Here is a 26,176-nt window from a genome sequence, read left to right as displayed (position 1 = left end):
TTCTGAAATTCTTCCAAAATATCGAAGAGCAGTGAACTATTGCTAATTCCTTCTATGAAGCTAACGTGACTCTGATACTAAAGCCAGGTAAAGACATCATAAGAAATGGAAATTACAAAGCAATATCCTTAATGAAAACAAGTGCCAAAATCCTCAATAAAACGCCAGCAGAACAAATCCAGCTGTGCATTGAAGTAACTATATGCCATGGCCAAGTGGGATTTATCCCAGGAATACAAGGGTGATTCAACATAAGAAAATTAATGTGATGTACCACATTAATAGAAGAAAAGGATAAAAAAGCACATGATCATCTCAATTAATTCTGGAAAGGCATTTGACAAAATACGACACCTTTCTTGATGAAAGCACTCAGACAAGTAAGAATGGAAGGAAACTTCCTCAACCCATGAAAGGACTTTTATTAAAAAATACAAAAACCCATAGCTAATGTCACACTCAATGGTGAAAGACTGACAGCTTTCCCCTTAAGATCAGAAACAAGACAAGGACATGTTCTCTTACCACTGTTACTTACCATTGTACTAGAAGTTCTAATCAGAGCAAATACACAAGAAAAATAAATAAAAAGCAGCCAACTGGGGGCCTGCGTGCCTGGGGTGGGGGCGGGGAGGGGAGTCCAGGACAGTCTGGGGGTATGGAAGGTGGCAGGTGCTCAGGTGGGGCCGGGAGGTGGGTACCCAGGACGCTGAGCCCTGGTTCCTGATGCTGAGCGGACCCATCGGGCCGCCCCGCAGAGCTCTCTTCCCATAGTTGGAGCCCCTCCCACATCTGTTCTGTATCTGAGTCCCCAAAATTTTCCTCCAACCAGATTCTGAGATTGAGACTGAGAAGGAACTCTCCACTCTAAACCAGAAAACCTAAGAATTGATACCAAGAAGATTCTCAAGGGAAATCAACAGGTACCCAATGTGCAGAAGGTTTGGGACTGCATCAGTAATGAGCAAGGCATCTGGGAAATTGTGTTGCACAGAATTTGAAGAGGAGCCCCCCTAAAATGAAAGTGTAGCTGACGTGTAGGAAGATCTCCGAGAGAAAGAATCTAGGAGTGTGGTACCTGTGATAGAAATATGAATCTAAACCAAACTGTTGCTAGACCTCAAAAAAATAAAACAGCAGAGAGAGTCTTTAATGGAAGAAACTGTAGCATTCATGTGGAGACAGTGGCCACGGTAGTTGCTAAGGGCAGGGAGAGGGAAGAAGAGATGAGATGTGGGGGCATTTTCAGGTCTTGGAGGTGTCCTAAATGATATTGCAGGGTCAGATGCTGGACTTTATATATCCTGCCATAACCCACTGAATGGACTGGGGGAGAGTGTAAACTACAACATAAACCATAATCCACGTGGTGCGGCAGTGCTCCAAAATGTATTCACCAAATGCAATGAATGTGCCACACTGATGAAAGAGGTTGTTGATGTGGGAAGAGTGGGGTGGGGTGGGTATGTGGGAACCTCTTTTATTTTTTAACGTAACATTTTTTGTGATCTATGTATCTTTAAAAAAAGACAGTTTAGTAAAAAAAAAAAAGGGTTATACGTGCAGCAAAACCTTGGAATGTAATTCCAACCTAAGTGGTCGTCAGGGAAGTCATACTGGGAAAGCCCTCGTGAATGTGACCAGTGTGGACAAGGCTTTACTCACAGCTCAGGTGTCACTCTGTACCATCGAGCTCAGCCCAGAAATAAACCATTCAAATATAATGAATGTGGGAAAACTTTTGGGCTCAATTCCCACCTTCTTCTCCATCAAATAACTCATCCTGGAAAAAGCCTTTGGGTGTAGTGAATGTGGGAAGTCTTTCGGTTAAAGCTCAACTCTTATTCAACATCGTATAATTGATACAGGAGAGAAACCTTACAGATTTAATGAAGGTAGAAAAGCTTTCAGCCAGAACCCTCAGTTAACACAACATCAGAGCATTCATACTGGAGAGAGACCCTGTGAATGGATTCCGAGTGGGACGGCCTTCAGTCGAAGTTCAAGCCTCTCCAACATCAGAGAATTCACACTGGAGACAAACCCCGTAAATGCAATGTGTGGGAAGGCTTTCGGTCAGAGATGGAGCCTCTCTCTCCATCACGGATTCATCCTGGGAAGTAACCCTGTCTATGTAATGAATGTGGCAGAGCCTTTCACGCTGACTCTCACTTACTGAGCACCTAAGGAGTCACGCTGGAGAAAAACCCTGTTTGTAAGGAGTGCAGCAAAGCCATTAGTCAGAGTTCAGCTCTTGTTCAGCCTCAGAGGGTTCACACTGGGGAGAAACCTGTGAAAGTGGTGATTGGGGGGAAGCCTTTTGTCAGAGCTCACATGTCTCCCTGCACCAGACGTCACAATGGAAAGAAACCCTGTGACTGGGGTGAATGTGGAAAGCCTTCATCCAGAGGTCAACACTTACTTAGCATCAAAAAATTCATACTGGAGTGAACCCTCATGAAGGCAAAATAAAAAATGTGGTCCAGGCTTTGCTCACAGCTCCAGGCTTATGCTGCATGGATGCACTGACACCGGAGAAAAATGCTGTGTGTGATGAACATGAGGACGCCTTCAGCACAGCGCAGACCTTGTACCACTCACCACGGCAAGAAAGCCTTTGAATGTTAACGACTGTGTAAAAACTTTCGGGCCCACCTCAAAACTCACTGAACAGCAGAAATTGAGGCTGAGCAGAAACCTTATAAATGTCATGAAAGAGGAAAAGCTTTCAGTTGGGGTTCAACCCTTATTCAGCCTCCTGGAACATGTTTGGATGAAAAATCTTACCACTGCTCTGTTTTGGGGGGAATCCTCCAGCCAGAGCTCACAGCTAACACTAATCAGCAAACCCCTTCTATAAAGAAACCCCTTTTAAATGCTGAATCTGAAAGGTACTTTTTTCATTATCAAAAAGATTTTCCAAGAAAGACATTTTTAATGGGAAGCCTGTGGGAAAGGATTCAGCCGTGGCTCTTTATTTTTGTATAGGTAAGTAATGGCATAATTACAAGTAAATAAGAAAGTCTAGATATTACTAGAAAAACAAAACAAGCAGCCTGTGTAATTAGTTTTAAATTTGGAAGTAAATGTGAGAGAATTCATTCGGCAATGAAAACCTTATTTCGGCCAGGGTTATCATTGTGTGCAGAAGGGAAACAGTGTGATGCCTGCCGTATTTGGATACTCATGAGGAGCAAGTGGAGTGCATGAAAATTCAGCTTCTCCAGTCCTGTGCCTGCCCTGCCTGATGTATTTCCAGTCTCACCTCTTCCCTTCTAGCTAAGCCCAGGCCTGTTTCTGAGATTATCTGCTTGCAGTCCCACACTTGACAGTCATTCCTGCCTCCAGGTGTGATGCAGAGAACCTCGGCCCATTGGGCAGGGTCTGTCCCGTCAAGGCCGTCTGTCCCAACTCCCTCACCAGCCTAGAGAGTAAGTGCAGGTAGGAATCCCTTCCTCTCTTGGAGCTCCACTGTTTTTCATTTGTAAATGTAAAGTTGTTTGTTTAGGTTTAAGTGGCCTCACAGTTCAGCAGAGCTGGCTCTGGGGACACTAAGGCAGGGAGAAATCAAGTAGCTCTACTTCTGAAAATTGTAATTGTCCTTGTGATGCATTTAAAGCCAGGTTTCTTGAGATAAATTTATGTACAATAAAATTTTCCCTTTCCAGCATTCAGTACTGAGTTTTGACAAACCCATAAATCATGTAGCCACCACTACAATCAAGATATGGAATATTTCCATATCAATTCCAAAATTCCTTAGTGGTCCCTGCACTCAGCCCAACTAAGCCCTTGAAAGCCACTGGTTTGTTTTCTGCCCATTATGTTTACCATTTCCAGCATGTCACAGGAATGGAATTGTACAGCCTTTTAAATCTTGTTTTTCTTTCACTTAATGTAATGCATTGGAGATTCATTATGTTGCTGTATTTATCAATAGTCAATCACTTTTCATTGCTAAATAGCATTCCACTGTGTGGATGGACCAGGTTTATCCAGTGAAGGATATTTGGATAGTTTCCATTTTAGGGCAGCTATGAATAAAGCCACTATAACCACTTTTTGAAAAGCAGGCATTTGGAAAAGAAGTAAAATATCCCTATTTGCTAATGATATGATCCTATGTAGAGAAGATCCTGAAGAATCTATAAGAAAGCTACTGGAGCTAATAAATGAATTCAGTAAATAATTGTATGCCAGACTGTATTAGTCAGCCAAAGGGGTGTTGATGCAAAGTATCAGAAATCTGTTGGCTTTTATAAAGGGCATTTGATTTGGGGTAGATCAAATGGTCAAAAGACCATAAAACATAAGTTACTTCCCTCACCAAAGTCTGTCGCCATGTGTTGGAGCAAAAGGGCAGGTGATGTGCAAGGGTCCAGCCTTCGTCTTCCTCTTCAGACTCCGTGGTCCCAGCTTCTTCCTGTCTCCGCTGTAGGCTGTACTAAGGCTTGTCTTTCTCCCCAGCGCTCTTTTCTATCTGGGCTCAGCTGCTCTGGTCTGTCCACAAGGTCAGCTGTAGACTATCAGCTCATCTCTCTTCCCTGGGCCTCTGCTGTGTCTATGGAGCCATCGCTATTCTTCTGTGTTCTCCTTCAGCATGTATTTATTTCCATGTGAGAATCTGTTTTATCCCCACCAAGGGGGTGGGACTCTATCCCACATGCCCTAATGACATGGTCAAATAAAAGCCCTAATCTTGATTTAATACAATAAAAGTGACATCTGAATCTAATACAATCTAATATGCCCAGAGAAACACCAGTTTATAAACACAATCCAATACCTATTTTTGGAATTCATAAATAAAATCAAACTGCTACAAAGACCAATACACAAAAATCAACAATGTTGCTGTATACCAAGAGACAACCTGAAAAATAAATGAAGAAAATTTCATTTACAGTAACAACTAAAATAATAAAATATTTTGAAATAAATTTAAAACAGGATGTTAAAGAGTTGTATGTAGAAATTACAATATTACTGAAAGTAATTAAAGCCCTAAATAAATGGAAAAATATTCTGTGTTCCTGGATTGAAATACTTAATATCATTAAGATGTCAATACTACCCAAAGTGATTTATAGATTTAACACTATCCCTATCAAAATCCAAGTGTTCTTCACAAAAATGTATAATTTAATCCTGAAATTCATATGAAAGGCATGGAACTCCAAAGTGCCAAAAACATTTTGAAAAGGAAAAACAAAGTTGGAGGACTTACACTACCTTACCCAATTTCAAAATTTATTAAGAAGTTGCAGTAATCAAATCAGTATGTTCCTGGCACCATAATTAGTAGTACAATTATAACAATGTTCTTTCATCAATTGTGACAAATATACTACATTAATACAATGTGTTAATAAAAGGCTGATATATGGGAACTCTGTATTTTTTGTTTTCTTATTGTTACTTTTGTTTTTGGAACTCTGTATTTTATACATGATTCTTGTGTAAATCTACAACTTCTCTAATTAAGAACAGACATAGAAAACAATAGAATATAATTGAAAGTGTAGAAATAAACCCAAATCTATAGCCAACTCATTTTTGACAAGGGTGCCAAATATATTCAATAGAGAAAGAATAATCAGCTCAACAAATGGTGCTGAGAAAACTGGATTCCATATGCAAAAGAACGAAAGTGGATCCCTACCTCCACCATAAACAAAAATTAACTCAAGATGGATCGAGGACCTAAATATGAGAGCTAAAACCATAGAACTCCTAGAAGAAATTATAGAGAATATCCTCAAGACCTTGTATCAGGCAATGGATCTTAATAGAATACACCAAAACCAGTGCAAGCAATAAAAGACAAATAAAGAAACAGAACTTCACCAAAATTAAAAACTTTTGTTCATCAAGGACATTATCAAGAAAATGGAATAAAACCTACAGAATGGGTAAAAAATATTTGGAAACCACATATCTGTTAACAGTTTAATATCCAGACTATATAAAGAACCCTTACAACTTAACAACAAAATGACAAACTATCCAATTTTAAAATAGAGAAAGGAATTAAATAGGCTTTCCTCCAAAAAATGTACATGGAAGTATCAATTGCTCAAGGAGCATGATGTAGCAATCTCCTTGGGCTGTTTCCACATGGCAGCAGGGGCGGGAAGATTTTCCCAGGGCATGCTCAGTGGTTGCCCTGTCCTTCCCAGGTTCCCCGCTCGTCCTCCAGGCCCACGTGCGCTTGGGCACATCCGAGGGCCCACTCCTTCCAGATTTAAAGGCTCCATTGTGGAGGTGGGGCAGGAGGGCCCTCCAGAGGTCACCTTGACCAGCAGCTCACTTTTGCTTTACGCGGTACCTGGCACGTGGAAAATTACGTCAATGTAAGCTAAAAAGGGATTAAAATAATTTTTTGAAATGTTACTGACGTTGAGGACAACAAGTGGACTTTTACATTGTTAAATTGAGCTGAAGGAAGCAGCTGTGGCTCAGTCAGTTGGGTTCCCGTTTACCATGTGGGTTCATGTCCCAGGACCTCCTCGTGAAGGCGGCTCACCCGCAAGTACCGCGGAGAGCCACCAGCCCGCAGGCGCCACAGAGAACCACCTCAGCAAGGTGACACCCAAAAGGGAGCGTGCAGTGAATGGACACAGAGAGCAGACAGCAAGCAAGCCGCAAGGGGCGGGGGGAGTAAATAAAAATAAACACACACAGAAGAACGCACAGCGAATGGACACAGAGAGCAGACAGCAAGCAAGCCCCAAAGAGGAGGGGAATAAAAAAAAAATAGAACTGAAAACCCCTCTAATCAAATGTAGTTTTCAGACAAGTAAGCATTCCCATTTTGGATATTATGTATTGATTTGATAGACATAAAAGAGAAGCCAGGTCAGACATCCACGGAAGGCGAGGTAGGAAGTTAAGGCATGAATGGGGGAGAGAGGAGGTGAACAAAAGCTTTGATCTGAAAAATCCACACTGAGCTGCTAGACACCAAATTGCTGATAAACAAATGCACCCGAATGCCTTGAGCGTAATTCTTCCCAGGTCAGTTCTGCTGGGCCGCGGCAGTGCTTTGGCACACGCCTGCTGACGCTGAGCGGCCCTTAGGGAGATGGGGCCGCCGTGAGCAAATGGGTGCCTCGGTGAGGCCTGCAGGGCAGAGCGGTGTGGTGATGCAATTCCTTTCCTTCCGCCCCAGCGGCTGTTCCCTCCGGTTTTAGAGACAAGGTCGCAGCACCCTGGGGGACCGTGAAGGTGCCGAGACAGGGCAGCTTCTCCGGGACCTCCCGAGGCCAGTGTGCGCCTCCCTGCCTTTGCTCGTCTAACACCTTTCCCTGGCCTTAAGTTTGGTCTATTACATCCCCTTTCTGCTTCTACACTGTTTGCGCCAACATATTATTTATAGAAAAATTGATATCAAGTAATAAATTTATCTGTACTTTGTAAAACGGAACAAAACCTAAAATATCTCAAAAAATGATAAATGCTTATGTAAGCCAAAAGGGAGGCACATTTTAATGGGTGTTGGTGTTCGTTTTCTATGCTGTGGAAGGAATGTAATCTAAAGCCCATTCTCAGAAATCTGTAAGTCAACACAATTCATGCAGGGACCCTTTTAAAATTTAGCTCTGCTTTAATCGTGAAAAGGCAACAAAGCATTTGTTGAAAACCTTATGACTAAGGCATTTGGTAAGAATGAAGCTACTTCTTTCTTAAGAGCTCTAGGTCAGACTTTGGTTATTTCGGGTTGGTTTCCTGGTGTCCCCAGCTTGTCTGATTAGGAGACGGTTTGAAGGTGAATATAAGTTGGTCCTGGCATCACTGCCCGTGAGAGCTGGGGAGCGTGTGCTTCCACGTCCTTCCAGAACATTCCCCGCCCTCTGATTTTGTGAAGTGAGGTGGTCACCGTCCAAGCAGGCCTGAGGAGAAAGCCCGGCGATGTGGGGTGGGAGAGGCGGCCCGCTGTGTGGTGACTCTGAGGGAGGCCGGGCTGGCCCATCGCGTCCTCATTGTCCTTTGCACGTTAGACCCTTAACCCAACTGGCAAAGCAGAATTTTCAAAGCCTGTTGGGTAATGGCTCCTCTCGCACGGCTTCTGGGAAAAGGCAGGGAAGTGAAAGCTCCTTGTGGATTTTCCTTTTGATATCTCACCAGGATAAATGCACACTTTCCGGACATCTGCCCTCTTATTCACCAGCTGCGCAGGAGTTTGAGGACAAGCACCCGAAGGCCGCGGCGGTTCCCCAGTCGCCGGCTGTCCCACTTTCCCTCCATGGGCTTCGCGTCTGCTCCGCGGTCCTCTGCGCCTTTCCCACAGTGCCAGCTCCTGGGACGACGTGCCTTCTCTGCCCCTGCCCTCATTAGACCCGGGCATATCTCACAGCAGAGCCTGCACAGTCCACCCAGAGTCCATCTTCTCCTCTCACCCACCACCTCTGCCATTCTAGGGTAGGCCGGGAGAGACGCGCGTCTGTTCAGTTCCCTGGACACCTGCTCTGCCCCTCACGGGCCTCCTGGCCTCCCCTTGACCCCGACAGCCTTGACCCATCAGGTGCCAGTGGGTTATTTTCAACACAGAAAGGATGGTCCTTCAGCTGCTTAAATCCCTCAAAGCTTCCTATTCCAACCGGAATAAAATCCACACTCACTGGAATGATTAGAATAAAATCCACGCTCACTGGCGTGCTTAGAATAAAATCCACGCTCACGTCCTCACCACCTGCCACCGCCCAAACCTCATCTCCTGGAGACTCTCTCCGCCCCAACCCCGCTGGCATCCTCCTGCCCACAGCAGTTCAGCCAAGACCCTGGCTGGGCTGCTCGCACTGCCCAGGGCTGGTCTCAGCCCCACGGGGAAGGCTCTTCCACCCTTCAAGGGTCTGCTGAGAAGTCACCCCTTGCCTTCGGCCACCTCTGTCTGGACAAGAGGCCCCCTCCTCCTCTGTCCCTTGGCCCTGTGTTATTTTCTCCTTAGCACTTAGCACCACCTGGCACACTCCGTGATTGACGGGAACTTCCTTTAACTTCTGTCTCCACCCTCTGGAATGAGGCTCTGTGATGGTTAGGACTTCCTTCTTCGCTGTACTGTGTTTCGTTGCTGTTTGGTGAAGGAGTGAAAGAATATTCTTTCTTTCCCATCTTAGGAAGCAGCATGGACAGTATATAGTTTGTGGGGAAAATGCTTTATTTGTAATAATGTTATGGTCATAAACTTATTTTCTAAATTATATTCCCCTGCTATATGAAGACTAATATTAGAGAAATTTATTGCAGTAGTGGATATCTGCAACTTAGTGCCTGGAATCCAAGGAACAAAGAATAAACCAGAGAACAGAGGTAGAAGAGGGAACAAGGTGCAGGAAATGAAACTTTTCTACTGGAGCAATCCAGGCCTCCAAATTTAATTGTATTCAAAATAGAGAGTTTTTTTTTTTATTCCCAGAAACCTAGGAGGAGGAATGCTAGTTCATTTAACATACAAACACCCAATAACTTTGTACCAGCTATTAGATTTTTTTTAATGGAGAATGCATTGGTGAGTATTGCTGTGTAACTAACTGTTCTAAAATGTAGTGACTTCAGACAACTCCAGTTGTCATCTCTCACAGCGAATCTGTGGGCCAGCTGGTTGGTTTTGCTGGTCTGGGTCGGATATGTCTGATCCCAGCTGGCTTCGCTCCCGGGTCTGCTTAGCTGGTTTTGGCAGGGGCTGGCTGGTCAAGGCTGGCCTCTTCCTGGAAGACAACACCCCATCTTGCTGAGCTTGGGGTCAGAGTGAAGAGGACTGCAGAGCTGAAGGACAAAGGGGTGGACTCAAGCTGGCCATCGATTAGGGCATTAAAGTAGTCGACCCACTGCAGATCAGAGGTGGTGGAGAAAGGCCGGCCCAGAGACAGGATTTAAAGGAGGAAGTGGAAGGAAGGAAAGGGATAGGGTAAGTAAAATCATAATGAAAGGGAGCTGGGTGAGGAAAAGGAAGGGGACAGATGGAAGAAGTAGAGTGGTCACCTAAAGAGAAATAGAGTAGCTCACCTAAAGAGAAGTAGGGTGGATCACCTAAAGAGAAGCACAGTGGGTCACCTAAAGAGAAGTAGAGAGTGGATCACCTAAAGAGAATAGAGTAGATCACCTAAAGAGAATTAGGGTGGATCACCTAAAGAGAAGTAGAGTGGATCACCCAAAGAGAAGTAGAATAGATCACCTAAAGAGAGGGCAGAATTGCTGAAGGGCTTGCAGGAGCCAAGTCTTCTAACCTGGAAACAAATGCTGGGTTAAAGATATAATATCCCTGGAAACAAAATGGCTTATTGCAATCGAGAGCAATATAAATTCAAGTTCTGCTTTGAACAAGGAAAAGCAAGAAATACCATAAATTACCATGGAATTATCTGGTAAAAAAATTTGCACCATGTAAAGGACAATCAAGATCTAGATATTGGAGAGTGAAAGCAAGTGACAAACCCCAGTAACAAAGATTTCTTATTTGCTCCTTAGCTGGTATCTATTCATACTGCTTAAAAATTATCACCACTTTGTCTTACTGCAGGGTGTGAAATACAGCAAATCGTTGTTGTTGTTGTTTTGATCTATGCTTTCTCCCTCATTTTGTCTTTTCTTCTTTAATTCTAAGCCTTCCTCAATGTCGAGTAGAAAGGCAGGTGCTAGTATAATGCCCATTAAGGGAAATCATTATATATGTTTGGATACCGAGTGCTGTTTATCAAATCACTAAATGAGGTATATCAGACCTTCACCTAGTAAATGAGCTGTTAGGGACACAAATCTTTGGATGTGTTTTTTGTTGTTGTTTGTATGTTTCCCTTGTCCAAATACCAGAATACCTCTAAATTCTGGTTAAGAACTGGACATACTGAAATACAATTCACACTTTTATATTATTCAAGAGAAGACAAGCAAAACATGCCTTCCTGCTTATTGCCAAGCTGTTTATTATGACTAACACAAGGATGTCTGAGTAATATATTCTCTAACAAATTACCAATTTATCACCCAAAATCTGCTATTCTACCTAAAAAAAATTAGTGATATTTCTTTCTCTTTTTATTTATTGCCCTTTTATATATAAAAGGTGGTTCATTCTCATTTTTATTTCTATAAAGCTGGTATCAGAGAGAGTAATCATACCCCCAATGAATCTTTACTAAATCTAGAAATACCATTCCAAGAGTTTGTCTATTTGTAAATGTGTATCATTTTGAAACTTATTGTCAGCATATCCTAATATCTTTAAACTGTAATTTTGAGCAATGTTAATCATAATCAGATGTTGGTTCCACTGGGGCTCAAATTCAGGAAATGTGACTTGGAGATGACCCATCATGAGTCATCAGTTCTCCATATGTGTGTCAACCAGCATCCTTTAAGAACTGCCAAATTTAATTGCACATGGGTCAGCAGTGGTACTGTGAAATGGATATTCAACACGTATTTGTCTTTCTCTTGCTTTATATCTGTAAGGCCACCTAGAAACGAGGATTTAAAGTAATTCTATAGTAAAATAAAAGGAAAGTCTTTTAGGGAAACAAGTAGTCAGCACAGGTCGCCTTTCAGAGAATCCGTTGCTTTCACCGTCCTGTGGCCACCTGCCTGACCAGGGGCTCTCCTGTCACTTGACGCCGGGGTAGCACCACGCTAGGTTACTCCAGGCACTTTCTAATTTTTAGGTTCTGATTCTCTAATGTGTCTTCCCGCTCTCTAGTCCTTCATCCTGTCACCAAACGAGATGACCACTCTGGAGACAAATGGAATCCCACCCTAACGCACGGCCCTCTGCTCTTTGTTTTCCAGATCCCTGTCTTGGTCACACAGATAAGCTCAACCAACCACCCGGTCAAAGTGGGGCTGTCCGACGCGTTTGTCGTGGTGCACAGGATCCAGCAAATCCCCAGTAGGTGGTCAAGGGGCATGAGAGTGGGAGCCCTCTGGGGGGAATGTCAAGGGACTCATCTCAGGCAGGTGCAATTCTCTGAACCAGAGAGTCACTGGGCCAGTTGCCACTGGCTCATTCATTCCATGGCCTGGAACATAGCCCAGAAAGTTCTCTCACCAGATATCAGCATAGCTAGTTTCCTGAAGGTCCCTGCTGAAATGGAACATATCAGGAAGGTGGCCCCAGCCACTCTGCAGAAAATAACTGCCCCAACCCACAGTCCACCTTGGCATGATGCCTGTGTGGTTTGCTACTTCCCTGCTACTCTTGAACTAATGCTTCAGGTAAAGAAAAAGTAAGTAGCCAAACCAAGAATGGGTAATTTTAGATTCTTTGGGCTAATTTGGTTGGTTGCTCAGCTGTATGTCTATTGTAAGTAAGGAAAAGAACATAAAGCAGTATCAGATAATTTGATGCATTTCTTTTATTAATAAGAAAAGGAATGGGAAACAGTGTCAGCAAATTTGAAGGATAAAAGTATGTGAGTGACTTTCCATGTTTGTTTATTTCAAATAAATTTCTCAGCAAAATTGCAGTTGTATAAACAGTTTTGTATGAAACTGTTTGGGGGTCTAAATGAAGATGAAGAAAGCCTACATTTAGGCAAAATAAAAATTTTGGTGGGTCCATACCTAGAAGAGAAGTTACACATTTTCTTTGTTCATTTTAGCCCATCTACTCTAGATTATATTTGTAGAGCAAAAATATTGGAGCTACTATGGGCAGCTGTTCATCATTTTAGAAAATGAGAATATTAACTGCCTTTTGTCATATTTCTGATCACATAAATCACCATCCAGAGCAAGTTCTGTTTTTAAAACCTTCTCTACTTCAAGAAGTCCTGAGGGAGGATGGGGCTGCAAACGAGGCAAGGGATGTGTTTGCTTCTCTGTCTCCTAGACTGTACATAATGTAAGCAAGGCGTGATAATAAAATACCTCTCAAGGTTCGATCATTTCCTTCCATTTTTTTCTACAGTTCTTTTTCTTCTTTCATTGCTTTCTAATGGTAGGTTTAATTAATCACCTGCATACATTTTTTGGATGTGACCTATTTCTGTCTAATTACGGCATCCCTCAAATACAGAAAGTAAATGGAATGAAAATTATTCCAACTTTTAAGAGCAATGGGGTGGCTGGAAACAGTACAGGGGTTATCTTGCAGCTGCTTCTTTAGAATTATGTGCTTATATGGCAGTTGTGCTTAGAGAAGAATGGGAATCCTCCTGCTTGTGAGCGCGAGTCTGTGGGAGGCAATACTCGAGGGAACTGTTAAACCAAGGCAGATTTTCCGGAATCTGAACTGAACCAAGCAAGCCTGTCTTAGCATACGTAGGAACCTAAAGGCTTCCTGCTGGAGCCCTTAAAGAGCCTGAGCCCAGAGAGCCAAGGCTGGCTGCGCTTTAGGCGAAGTGTCCTCTTGTTCCTCCTTCCAGGGGTGTTAAATCAAGCATGCCTTGAGTCAGTCACTGCAAAAGCAAAAGGAAATGCAAGTTTTCATTTATTTGTTGGTTCTTTTCATCTCTGCAAACTTTTTATTTGCAGCTTAATGTGTTTTAACAAATATTGTGTTGATATATTCTCCATGATAAAATTGCACTTAGTCTCTAGGGTCCCAGAATGTACTCTTTTTTATACTGCAAAACAGTAACCATTATGTTTTGGGGAAAATATCCTTCCCAAATGTAAATTTCATTGAATAATTTGGTAGAACTTACCTGAAATTTGGGAATAGGCTATTCTAAAGTTTAGGACTCAGCATTCATCTAAAGTAATTACTCAAGCGTCCCTCAGGCAAGCTACAAGCTAGAATGACATTCTCAGTTCCCACTGACCCTCTCTAATCCTGGGAAAATTAGCCAAGAAGTACTGGAAGTTCTGAGCATCCAATTCACCAGCCTCTGCCATTAGAGCAGATCATATTTGATTGGGAAAATTGGAATTGATGTGTTCTATGAAACAATCTTTCGGGCAACAGAAAATTTTAAATCTCCTTGAAATCTCTTCCCACATTTACCAAGTATAGCAGTGTCTGTTACCTGATCTCCTGTAGAGAGGAAAAACGTGGTTGCAATGTGTTCCCAACCAAAAAACCATATTTATTTACCCTAGAGATTAGGTTATTCCAAGATTAGCATAATACATGTTATGCACGTGTTGTTTTTCTCCAGAAAAACAAGATGATTCCTAAAGGTCTGCGTAAGTTTCTTATTTGGGCAATTAGAATTTTGATAAATATTTAAATCTTTTTCAAAATTCAGTTCTCGTCATTAACAACCCTCATTATTAGGAGAGTCACCTTCCTAAAAGACTTTATTCCTTCATCTCCATTACCTTTTATTCTTCTCCCAGGTGAATTTAGGGAGCAAGTGGTCATTATTTTAAGTCCCCGGTAGCTCCATCTCTTCTCTGTGCCGCGGTGCATTGCACACGACCTGGCTCTCATGAGATCAGTTTCCTGTCTCTTTCCATCATTTCGGCGATGTAGGCTGTTGACCCTCACCCGTGGCTTAATCCCACTACAGCCTCAAGAACAGTGATCCCTGCGGGACCCTCACTTGTCTGCCATTGTCACTGGAGTTTTATAAAGAGCAGATGAAGCGTTTGAAGAGTTGTCAGGCAAATTAATGTCTTATGAAGACTTCTCCTTCCTCTTCCCTAAAACATCAAAAATACCCAAGGAAGCTTCTTTTCAGTTTTTAAGAGCCCCCCTCTACAGTCTAATGGGTGATGCTGATGTAACTTGCAAGCATATCTACCTAAGATAGCCTTTGGCTCACAGAAAAGATCAGGTGATCTGAGAGCTTAAAATACCGAAGGGAATTCAGGCACCATTAGTAAATTGATAAATAGCTCTGAGGCTGCAAGGGAAATGCTTTTGCTCCTTCAGAACAAAATGAAAAAGCCCACGGTGAAATCAGTCAATCCACACTTTAAATGAAGATTAGTTAGACATCCAGAAAGCATAGGGAGGTTGTAGTGTTACACTGGCCGAGACCATGAGCATTCCATTTAATCTCCAGAACTTTCCTTCTGCGCAAGAGGAGCATCACAGGGCCAGGAGGCACACCCCTTGGGTTTCTCAGTCTTGATTCATTCACCATCATCCAGACTCCAAAAGACGAGGCGCTGGCTTGGCATCCACGCCAGCCCGGGCGCACCGCACAGCGGCCGCAGGGGAGCCCCAGGACGTTCTCTGTAGCCATCTCTTTGCAGCTCTGGTTCTTTCGGGCTGCAACAGTGAGTGTTTCTAACGTCTCTTCAGCTGGCATTAAGCCTCTGTCTGTGTGTTGTGATGCCTCTGCTTTCCGTAAAACACCCTTGCAGAACTTTAGAAACAGGATCATGGAGATCAGCTGATTCAATCCCCACAGTTACAGATGCAAAAAAACAGCCGTAAGTGCTTTGACCTTGGCTATTCATTATAGAAACTTGAGTGAACAAAGAATGTCACTGTGATTAGAAACACAGTACGTCTTAATTTAGAAGAATTCATAAAATAACAGGAGACCTAAAGAAGAAAGCTTAAATTACCTGTGAACCTACCATCAGGAGATTGCTACAGACGTTGCCGTGCATTGCCTGGAGCACACAAACCTGCACGATCACACGCGTGGAGAAGATTGGCATGGCACAGTCCACGCTTAGGTCACTGTTTTTTCCCTTAATATATATACAGCGTATTCTTCTACACTGTTAAACACCCACCTAAAATGTGGTCATTACAGGCTTCAGTTGATTCTTTTGTTTCTTTAATTCATACAAGCAGTCTCTTCCATGGTTGAAGTAGTACTAATTATCAGCAGCACGGTGCTGAACAGCCTAGTTTTTAAATTTTTACGCATATCTCAGAGTCTCAAAAGATGAATTTGTGGAAGCTGAATGCTAATGATTTTTATGTATTTTAACAAATTGTTTGCCATACAGTTGTACCAATTTACTCCCCACTGGCATTATATTAAATCTCCCATTTCTCCAAAGGATCTCAGAAATAATTACCACTTTTTTCAACTTTGCAACTTTGTGAAGAACAGAGCATCTCGTTGCTCTAATTGTCTTTTGATTACCAGAAAGTTTGGGCCATGCCATCCTTTTCTAGGTCATCTGTAATTTCCACAATTTCTTGTTCAATAGCTCTATTAAGTAATTCTTTCTAAGCCTTGCCTTATATCCCTCCAAATCCTCTTACGCAGTGTGCCCAGAGATTTTCCTGGATAAATACACAACCCTCACTAGTGCCCTTCATCTTTAACTGCTTCAATTTAACATTTTGAACGTCAGCGTCAGTCTCTGGGGTGCGGACCTTCTCCATCCCTGCTCACAGAGTCTCCACGCTCGGAGCTTAATGAGAGCAGCGTTTCCAGCCAGGCCCGGGAGGCCCACTCGTGCCACGGTGGTTCTTTCATTGGGGAACCTTAAGGCTATGTCATTTCGGTCATGTGGAGGTCATTTTTACACACACGTGGAGAATTCCAGTACTAGAAACGGATCAGAAAGCAGCTCACCTAACATGAAACAGTTCAGCTACAAGTTATGAGCATGACTGTTTCTGAAACCCTTAGAACATGGCACTTGATTCCTTGTTCACCTGCAGGACAGCCTGGTGCTTTCTTAAGGTTAAGCCTTTGTCATCAGGATCTGCTGTTTTACAGTCATCACCACGGTGCTCCCGGGACCTTTACTTTGTTGGTCATTATTATTATTCACAGCTCAGTAAGAAACATTAGCATTTTCAAAAATAAAATGCACAATTAATTTGGAAGAGCAAATATATTTAAAAATGTCCTTAGAGGTTCCATGAGCCCTTTGAGGGACAGTGTACATATTTTACCCTGCATGGTCTCTCTAGGAGCTTACAGGCCAAGTGGCAATAGTTCAGACAAGTTGACCAAAATTATGCTTACAGACTGAATAAAGTAACCTTAACAAACAAAATCAAATAGAGCTCTGCTTATGAAAATGCAAACTATCTTCGGCTGTAATTCTCAAAGGAAGTACTGCTTAGGCCCATCTGTCCAGTGGAACTCCGTGGGCTGGCTTGACACGTCTGCAGTGGGGCACTGGCCACGTGAGACCAAGGGATGGAATCCTAATTGGATGTAATTAATTAATGGAAATTTAAGGAGCCCTTGTGACTAGTGGCCACCAGATTGGACCCACTGAAAGACCCTAGACACGTGTTGAAATAAGATACTCAGTTCCAAGTAGAATATTTACATAAACCTTCTTTTTATTCCCTCCTTGTCTTACCATTTGAGATGTGATTCAATAGTGAATTTTCAAATGTGTAGTTTATTTTCATCAATGCAAACAATCTGTGATTTTGATGTGATGGTCAGATGCATTCATTTTAATTACTTAGCAAATGTAATAAAGATTTTGTCGAAGCTATGGAAAAGATAAATGATCTTAGAAATGCTCAAAGACTTTTTTTCTTTGATGATATTTTATATAACCCTTTCAGAGGAACTGAGCAGCCCTCATTATTTTCAGTTATCAGGGTCTTTTAATTCATTTAAGGACAAATCAATCTACAAATCCATCAATAGATTATGCCATCTTATCTTCACTTTCCTCGAAATGGAGAACCCTTCAAATTTATTCATTTTACAGAAGATAAAATTGATTCTATCTTCAGCTTAGTTCTCAAGTATGTGCTACCTCACTGAAAATTCAAGAAAAGGAAAAATCAATAAAAAGCATGACATTTTTTTTTCATAAAATAGCCTCTCAGAAAATAATTCCCAGATAGCAAGAAAGCCCTAAGCAAAGCTAACTTTAATACATACATTTCTAAAATACTCTTATTTTGTGTTTTATAGAGGGACATGATTTTTCAAGAACAGTAAAAATGTAAACATTGCAGGGATATTAGAAATCATTGATAAAGCAATTTTACCATAAGGGAGGGTTTGTTGAGAATTTCTATGAATAAAAAGAGGTTATTTCAGGGACTTGTGGTTGTTCCAGTTAATTAAATGATTAATGAAATATTTAATTCGTATTTCGCCCTATATAACAATCTCAGATAGTAAGTTGGTTCTTACCTAGAGCCAAGATTCTGGGCAAACGTTGTTATTTACTTTCCACTCACCCTGACTTTAACCTTAATCTTATTTATAACCCTAGTCATTTCAGGCAGTCATGGAAATGACTATCACGTTACCAAATATTTATATGATTTCTTTATATTCCTCTAAGTAAATCTTACCAACTTAGATTGTGTTTCTCAATTTATTTAATAAAGGTTGAAATGTGCTTTTAAAAGAGAAGTAATCCTTAAAGTCGTGGAAATTACTTTAATATAGTATTAAAAATTTATAGCATTTAACCATTTATTTGTTCAACAAATATTCATTGGATACCTGTTAGGCCAGGATTTTTTGGCCTAAAGAAGGAAAGCCAAACTTAATGTACTTCATTTTATTTAAAACACTGAAAAACAGAAAACAGTGTATCTGTCACTCATTTTTGCAGAACTCCTTACTGGGTCTCTTCGTAATGGAAAGCAGAGGCGAAGAGCCAAAGGCGTTCTTACCAGGATTCTGAGCAAAGGCTTCTATCCATCTCCGTCTGCCTTTTTGTTTTGAATTATGGCCTCGGCTATTGCATTTCCCCCTTTTCTCTCTCATACCTTCTCTTTCCATAATTATTCCTTATTTCTTCTCTATCACACGATGAGCATTTTGAATTATAACTATACCCCCTGTTATAACAAGAACATTTCTATTTTTAGTATCTACTGGTAACCGACTCAGGGATGCATGCGTGTTACTTTTTTCCTATTGATTTTTGCTCCAGGACATTTAGTTTCTTGCAAGTTTAGGGTTTCTTTCCTTCTTTGAGGACTAAAATTCTGAGTAATGTGTGACTTCTTCTTTCTAAAATTTGATTTTAAAAGACAGAAACCTTACTGCCTTTTACCAGTTTCATTTAAAAAAGTCGCCAACTCCTCTTCTCTCAGACAAAACTGGACCTTCGTGTTTTTACAATTGCACATCACCAGTCGCAGCGAGGGTTTCCAGAGCAGAAGTGCCCCAGAGGAGGGCCCATTCAGAGGCACGGGTGGTCAGATGATGCAGAGTGGGCGGAGCACAGGTGGTCGGATGAAGGGGGATGGGCAGAGCACAGGTGGTCAGATGATGGGGGATGGGCAGGTGCAGAGGTGGTCAGGTGATGGGGGATGGGCAGAGCACAGGTGGTCAATGATGGGGGATGGGCAGGTGCAGAGGTGGTCAGGTGATGGGGGATGAGCAGGGCACAGGTGGTCAATGATGGGGGATGGGCGGGCACAGGTGGTCAGATGATGGGGGATGGGCAGAGCACAGGTGGTCAGATGATGGGGATGGGCAGGGCACAGGTGGTCAGATGATGGGGATGGGCAGGTGCAGAGGTGGTCAGATGGCAGAGTGTGGGTCAGTTGTGCAGTCCTGGTCATGGGAACAAGTGTCCAGCCACCCACAGCCTGTAGAGAGCAGGGACACCAGCCTGCGGCCACGCTGCACACCCCCCCTCCCGAGTGGCTGGGTTCTCTCTTTGCGCAGTGTGACTGCAGAAGGAGTCAGGAAATGCAGCTTGTTTACACTATCAGCAAAATGTAAGTGGAAGGAGGAAGAATGCGAGGATTGCCTTAGGACCATGTTTCTGGGCCACTAGTGCGGTGTCTGAAACCTCGCGGGCAGGGAGGGTATCAGGGCAGGCAGGAAATCCTCCTAAGTTCCCACTGGCCCTTCAGGGTCATCCAGGTTTTGTCACCTTATCCAGCACCCCACTACGTTATTATTTAATAGAATTATCATATGGAGGAAATAAAAACAGCGTGTTTGGATGCTTTATTCCAGAACTTCAGCGTGCTAATTCTGCATTTTTGCATGGAAGCTGCTAACTTCCGCCTGTCATGTCCTAGTTATCTAGGGTGGGTCTTCCTGCCAGGAGGGGAGAGGGGTGGGGTCCCAATACATTAAAAAGTGCCCAGTAAATGCTGTAGGGTGTTGGCACAAGTGGAACCAGAAAAAACAATTGAAATAATCACTTGAGGCAAATCACTAAGTATTTGGCAATACGTATATAAGGAAAGTCTAGCAAATCATGTATTTGACAATTTAGACAACATTAAAATATTTATATAAATGTAAGAATAGACCAATTTAGGAGGTCACCCACATATCACTATGTCAGTGTTAGCTTTCAAGATGGGCAAAAAACGATAAGAAAACAAATCACTCCGTGGAGTAGTCATTATTCCAAGTTCATTTCATCTAAAGTGGATCTTGAATGGAGTAGATTGCTCACATTTCTGTTTTCATATCACCAGTTCTGCTAATGATATTGCTCACACCTTCCAAAAAATGCAAATCAGGATTTGTACTTTGACTCCCATCATCTTACAGATTTGACTACCAAATTATGGATTCTATGTATTAATATGTTCAGAGGTTTTATTTTATTATTTTAATTTATTTTAAAAACACTGTAACTAATGTTAGTTGATCATGGTTTTGTAAGGTTGCAAGAAAACATTTAGAGCTGTATCACCACCACTAAGACTGAATGTTTAGTTCAACTTTATTTTGGCTTACATTTTGAGGTAGACACATAAGCTAAATACATTTCTGGAATCAAATAAAAGTTTCCAGCATTGGCAGGGGCTACTGTAGAGACATTCCTAATTGCTTGATTTTGGCAGCAAATACCTCTGAAATGCGGCAGACATGACCATTTGGAAGCTGTAACTAGTTGGCAGGTCATTCAGCAAAAGTCATTCTCATTAACTTTGGTTTTCTTGAATGTATCTCCTCCCAATAGTTGGAGGTCTCTGAGCTAGCGTAGCAAAAAAGTCACTCCTTCCCTTTCCCCCGTGAGTATGATCAACAACTAACTCCCCAAAGCTTCATAGTCATTGTGTGAGGAGTTTGAGACTTTCAAAGTATAAGATGAAATTTTTAGAAAGTAATATTTTAAGCATCTATGAAAACAGTGAAGACTATAAAACCATCATACACGTGGTCTTGTCGCCAGACCACTTTACTGTTTTAATTCCCAGAACTAAATTATTTAGCAAAATTGACAGGAAAGCTGCATATCGGAACCCATCCTATTTAAACAAAGAAAGAAACCAAGTAATCTTTGCTGGCCTTAAAAGTTAAAAAGACAAAAGATGCCATGATTCGCATGCCTCACAAAGATGACTCCATACCATGAAACCAGCATTTTCTCTAATTTTTGATAAAGTTTACACTTTGAAAACCTTGTATGCCTCCTTCACTTAGGTCAAGAAGAAGTTACTTGGCTTGAGGTTTTTAAAGTGTTTTGCAGTCTGGTACACCTGAAGACAAGTTCAGTGAGGGGCCCTAGAACCACTGCTCCTCCAAAAGGACTCTCTCTAGAGTAGGATTTCACTGCCAGTAGTCAGGAGTAGGTGAGAGGAAATGAACGGAGGCAAACAGAGATACTCGCACGTTGTGAGCCAATGCCTGATTTCAAACATGGCTTCTGGCCTTAGAAGACCATGCTTTCCTCAACACTTGCTAGGGGCATTTTTCTACCTTCTGGACCAGGGACCTCTGGCCTCCCTTCCCAGAGGAGACAGGGGTTGGGTCCTTGACTTTAATCAAAATTTGACTTTCTCTAAGATAAGGTGGGAAGCAAATTTGGAAGCTTGGTTCCAGGGCCATTGTGTGGTCCCAGTGAGTATGTTTTACAGAGATCAAATCCTTCTATGCAGAATATAACTGGTACCATGTAGGCTTGCCATAGTAAGGCTACACAAAGCTTACACCTGATGTCAGCTAGCCTCTCAGTGTGAGAGAGGCTACTCTAAGCCATTGCCATGAACTGTATCATTTTAGTCCACAGATCACCTCTATGGCACAGGTAGCCTTTTTATAGATGAGGAAACCAAGGCACAGAGATGCTAAGGAATGAGGTCAAGTCACAGGTACCAAGAAGCAAAAACTGAATTTGAGCCCAGACTGTTCCAGAGTGTGGGTTACTAACTGATATGATAGACTGCTTCCAAACCTTGGATACTGTGATGTCTAAAAGCAGCTTATAGCTTCCCAGACCATTCCAGACATGTATGATATTATTCAGGAAACACACTCCTACTATTGCAGTCACTCCAAGAGCCAAATAAAATGCTGATAACACGGCATTTCCACATTCCCCAAGCCCAGGAAAGCATATTAATATAAGACTTGTATTTTTAAAGATATTTTAAAATATATTTCATCAACAGTCCTATGTTGTCACAAAATATGTTATGTTTACATTTATATGATTTTACATTATTCAAGTTCCTGCCAAAGTTTCCATCTAAACTCTTCCTCAGGTTGATTGCTGGATTTGCTGATGAATTATTATAAATTGCTCTGTGCAATATAATTGTTATTTATTAAGCTTCCTTAGATGCAATAGAAGTACTAATTTATACAGTGATTTAAGTCCCCTTTTTACTTTCATTAAAGAAATTTATTCTAAATGCTTAAACAACCAGATTTTTACTCTGGCAAAATCCAACTTTATCTAGACTAAAAAGTTCTTAAATTGCCTCCCATTCCTTACAAACTCACTTTCCCTTCAGTTTGGGAGAATGTATCATCTCACCTTCCTCATTTCAGGAGCCCAAGCCTTTTAAAGCATGTACTCTGTCAAGAAGCTACCTGAAGTACAACCTGGGTGGCAGGGAGGTGCAGCCTGCAGCCACCTGGGCTATCGTCTGAAACCCAAATCAACATTTCCACTTCATTATCAAAAGACCTCTGGACATGCAGACCCCTGACTTCTAGGTTTTCTATAATCAATCCCTTCATAGGACGAAGCTTTATTTTGAAATGCCATCAGGTGAAATACATATAATTCTACATTCCTTATTAAAAGCCTGCTGTCTTATAGGTGGGGAAACATTGAACGCTGAACTTTTCCATTTGTTTTTATAGATGTTCGCAGAAGAACTCTCTATGAATACCATCGCGTGGAGATACAAATGTCAAAGATCACCAACGTTTCAGCTGTGGAGATGATCCCGCTACCCAGTAAGTTCACTGGGAGCAGAGCGGGGAGACGTCGGCTTGCACGCTTGGCATCTGGTCTGCTTCCCAGCCGTGGGGGCAGTGTGTGGCAAGCATGGGTGTTTGGGTGCTGAGAGTACAGGGCAGATGGGTGCTTTGCACTCCGGTGGAGCTAGCATGCTTTTCCCCATCTGGCCAAATCTGTCTTGATGAGTCTTCCATGCTCTCTTCTCTCCCAGCCTGTCTCCAGTTTAACAGCTGCGGTCCGTGCGTGTCTTCCCAGATCAGCTTCAACTGCACTTGGTGTAGTAAACTTCAAAGGTAAATGAAAATAAGCAGAATAATAATGGAAAAGATTTGTTGCACTTCTGCTCCTCCACTGAATTTAAATGTATGGTATGTAGGTTATGTGTATCTCAATATATCTATATGTATAATGAAAAACACATGACCAAAATGCAAAACAAATACGCTTAGAAGTGGGAGTTTTAGTATTCCTTCTGTCTGATTGCTCAAAAGTACTAAGAACCTTCATAAGCAATAAGGTCATTATCTGACAAGTTTGTACCCACTATGGAGCTCAAGTTACTTGATGGCTGTAATTGAAGAATCTATGACACAGATGAGCTGGGGCTCTAGTCTACAGAAAGCCTGGCACGAGATAGCTGTATACCAGCGAGGAGGGTTTATGCATCATTGCATGCGTCCTCTTAGGAAAGTCTTACAGAATATCTAAAAGGTCACTGGCTGAAATTGGAGATGAAGTCTGAGGCTGAGGAGCAAAATGAGGGTAAGTGGCCTCAACATAAACGGAGCCCATGGTCTGAGCCCCATGGAGGAAACGACTTTGAAATTTAAGCTGTGTAACTTAACCAGTGTCAAAGAAGTTTACGGATTTTCATCAGAGGAATTTCCCATCTTTAGAGTTTTTCAGAGATGGAATGATCATTTGTTGAGAGACAAGGTGAAGAGGCCTGTGTGTGCCTTCTGTTATCTACTCAAGCAGGTGCTCTGCCTGGAGGCAGGTAGACCGACGGGTGGGGCCCTGCCGGCTGGAGCTTACATTCCTCCGCCCAAGGATAAGTCCCCTGCCCTGCTTCAGGGTCTATGAAAAGTCTCCTTCGTCCCCCAGGGAGCACCCAGTCCCTGCTCTTACCTGAGAACGTGCCTCTGCACCACGGTGCTTAAGCAGTTGGTGTCTCACCATCTCCTGCAGCATTTGCTGGAATGATAAAGGCAACTTCAGGATTAGTTGAAAGTTCCTGAAATGCAAAGCATAGCAGGGTAATCCCTTGATAACAAGCTTCAGGAAGCATTTTTAACCTGCCCACTTGGGGGTAACCGCTGCCGTATTGTAAGTAGAGCGATATTCTTATAACTGCAGTTTGGTTTTCAGTTTAACGTGTTGTTGCAGGAATTTCCTCTGTAAAATGAATTTCAGATCATTAAGCAGGCAGGCTGCTATCATTTTTAAAAGTTTAAAATTAGCTGTATGGGATGAATTGCTGTGAAATCAAGGGTTTATGGTTACTGACATTCATATTCTTCTGAGATTCCATAAAGAAATCATGCTTATCAATTTATTCAAAGTCTGTTTTAGATAACAACCAAAGTGCCTCTAAAGAGGTGGCATTTTAATATGTATGTTGAAATAATACGAGCTCAGACGTGAAACCACTCACAAGAATTCAACAGAAGGGGCTGGGGTGGGGCCATGTGCCTACTGAAGATCCAGTTGGGCAGTTACGTCCCCTGAGAAATCTCCCAAGCCCCTGTGGGCGCCCTCCCTGTGCTTCGCTGGCATCCTGGGCGAACTCCTTAGAATTTAGCAGAGGTGTCTGAATGCTTGTTCGTTGGTCTGTCTCCTTCTCTGGGCTGCAGGTTTTCTAAGGGCAAGGACCCATTTTTCCTCACAGTGTCTTAGTTTGCCACAGGGCTGCTGACACAAAGTAGCAGAAATGGGCTGGCTTTTTTTGTGGGAATTTTATTTAGAGTAAAAGCTTACCATTTCTAGGCGGTGAGATGTCCAAATCAATGCACCATCAGAGATGCTTTCTTTCAGCTACTGGTGATCTGGAGTCCTGCCATGTGGGGAAGCAAGATGGCGGCCAGTCTCAGCCGAGGTCCCTCCTTCTCCTCAGGCTCACTGTCTCCCTGAGCCCAGCTGTGGACTCGTAGGCCTGTCTCTTTCCCAGCCTCCTCTCTCAATATCAGCTGCTCCACTTTCTTTCCAGGCTCATCCATGGGCTATGAGGTATATGGCTCATCTCTTCAATCTTGTGCTGTTCCGTGGGATCAACTTCTTGGTGGCTTCGTGCTTAAGCTATGTCCTCTCTCACATGGCAGGATCAAAATCGGCAGCTTCCTTTCTCTGTCTCTCTCTCCCTGTGTCTCCGTTTATATAAAACACCAGTAAGAAGGGGGAGATCCAGCCCGAGTCATGGCTCATTCATGTAGTCCAATCAAAAGGGCACCCCACATTATCTTTCTCTTTGGGGGATTCATAAAAGAACCTCAAACCATCACATACACCCAGGCCCAAGAAGGCACCTGGTACTGCAGAAGAATTATATGAATAAATGAATGAATCATGAGTAGATTCCAAATGAAGGCATCATGACTAGCTTTGTCTGAAACTGGGATGTTCAGCGCTAAAACCAGGAACATCTTGGAAAAACCAGGAGTAATTCCCAACCCATCCAGAATACTATCAGGATAATTCTCTACCAAAATAATATCATGGTGAATGAAGGTTTACAGACTAGTCAAGAAACCTACCTTCCACTTATTCTTTCACTGATTATTTTTTTTTATATATGGGGGGAAATATGTGTTTAAAGTTCTAACCAATTTTGTTAATCAAAAGATATCTACAAGTTGGAAACTGCCTGTATTGGTAATACTTCCCTTTTATTTGGAACTTTCTCTGTCAGATGTCTTATTAAGGGGCTTTTCAAAAATATGCTATTGAATTCATGAAGTTAAAGGAACTGGGTCTCACCTTGATCTGTGTGACTTCCAAAGCTGTGGTCTTGATGCCTTACCTGTCCTGCCTCACACCTGCCAGGCTGCTGGTCTACCAAGCAAGCTAATCTTCAGCAGTAGATTTACCACTGAGAAATGAATCTTTTTATAATTAATACTGCAAGAAAGTTACATGGTTTTGAAATTGGCACAAGAAGAATATAGAGGAGAATGAAACAAAGCATGAGACTTTTGTATACTTTGAAAGTATCCATTTTTAA

General features: G+C 42.2%; 1 protein-coding gene across 2 annotated transcripts in view; it reads left to right on the top strand.

Moving 5' to 3' along the window:
• Positions 1-26,176, top strand: part of PLXDC2 (plexin domain containing 2) — a 425,672-nt gene that overhangs the window by 301,149 nt on the left and 98,347 nt on the right. For both annotated transcript variants that reach the window (XM_058297885.2, XM_058297886.2), the window contains exons 7-9: positions 11,782-11,881; positions 22,860-22,955; positions 23,171-23,252. In XM_058297885.2, coding sequence (XP_058153868.1) covers positions 11,782-11,881; positions 22,860-22,955; positions 23,171-23,252 — 278 coding nt within the window. The remainder of the gene's footprint in view (positions 1-11,781; positions 11,882-22,859; positions 22,956-23,170; positions 23,253-26,176) is intronic.

This window comes from Dasypus novemcinctus, chromosome 5 (assembly GCF_030445035.2).
Source record: "Dasypus novemcinctus isolate mDasNov1 chromosome 5, mDasNov1.1.hap2, whole genome shotgun sequence".
Taxonomy (NCBI): domain Eukaryota; kingdom Metazoa; phylum Chordata; class Mammalia; order Cingulata; family Dasypodidae; genus Dasypus; species Dasypus novemcinctus.
Note: the sequence above shows the minus strand (reverse complement) of the source record. Positions and strands in the feature narration are given on the sequence as shown.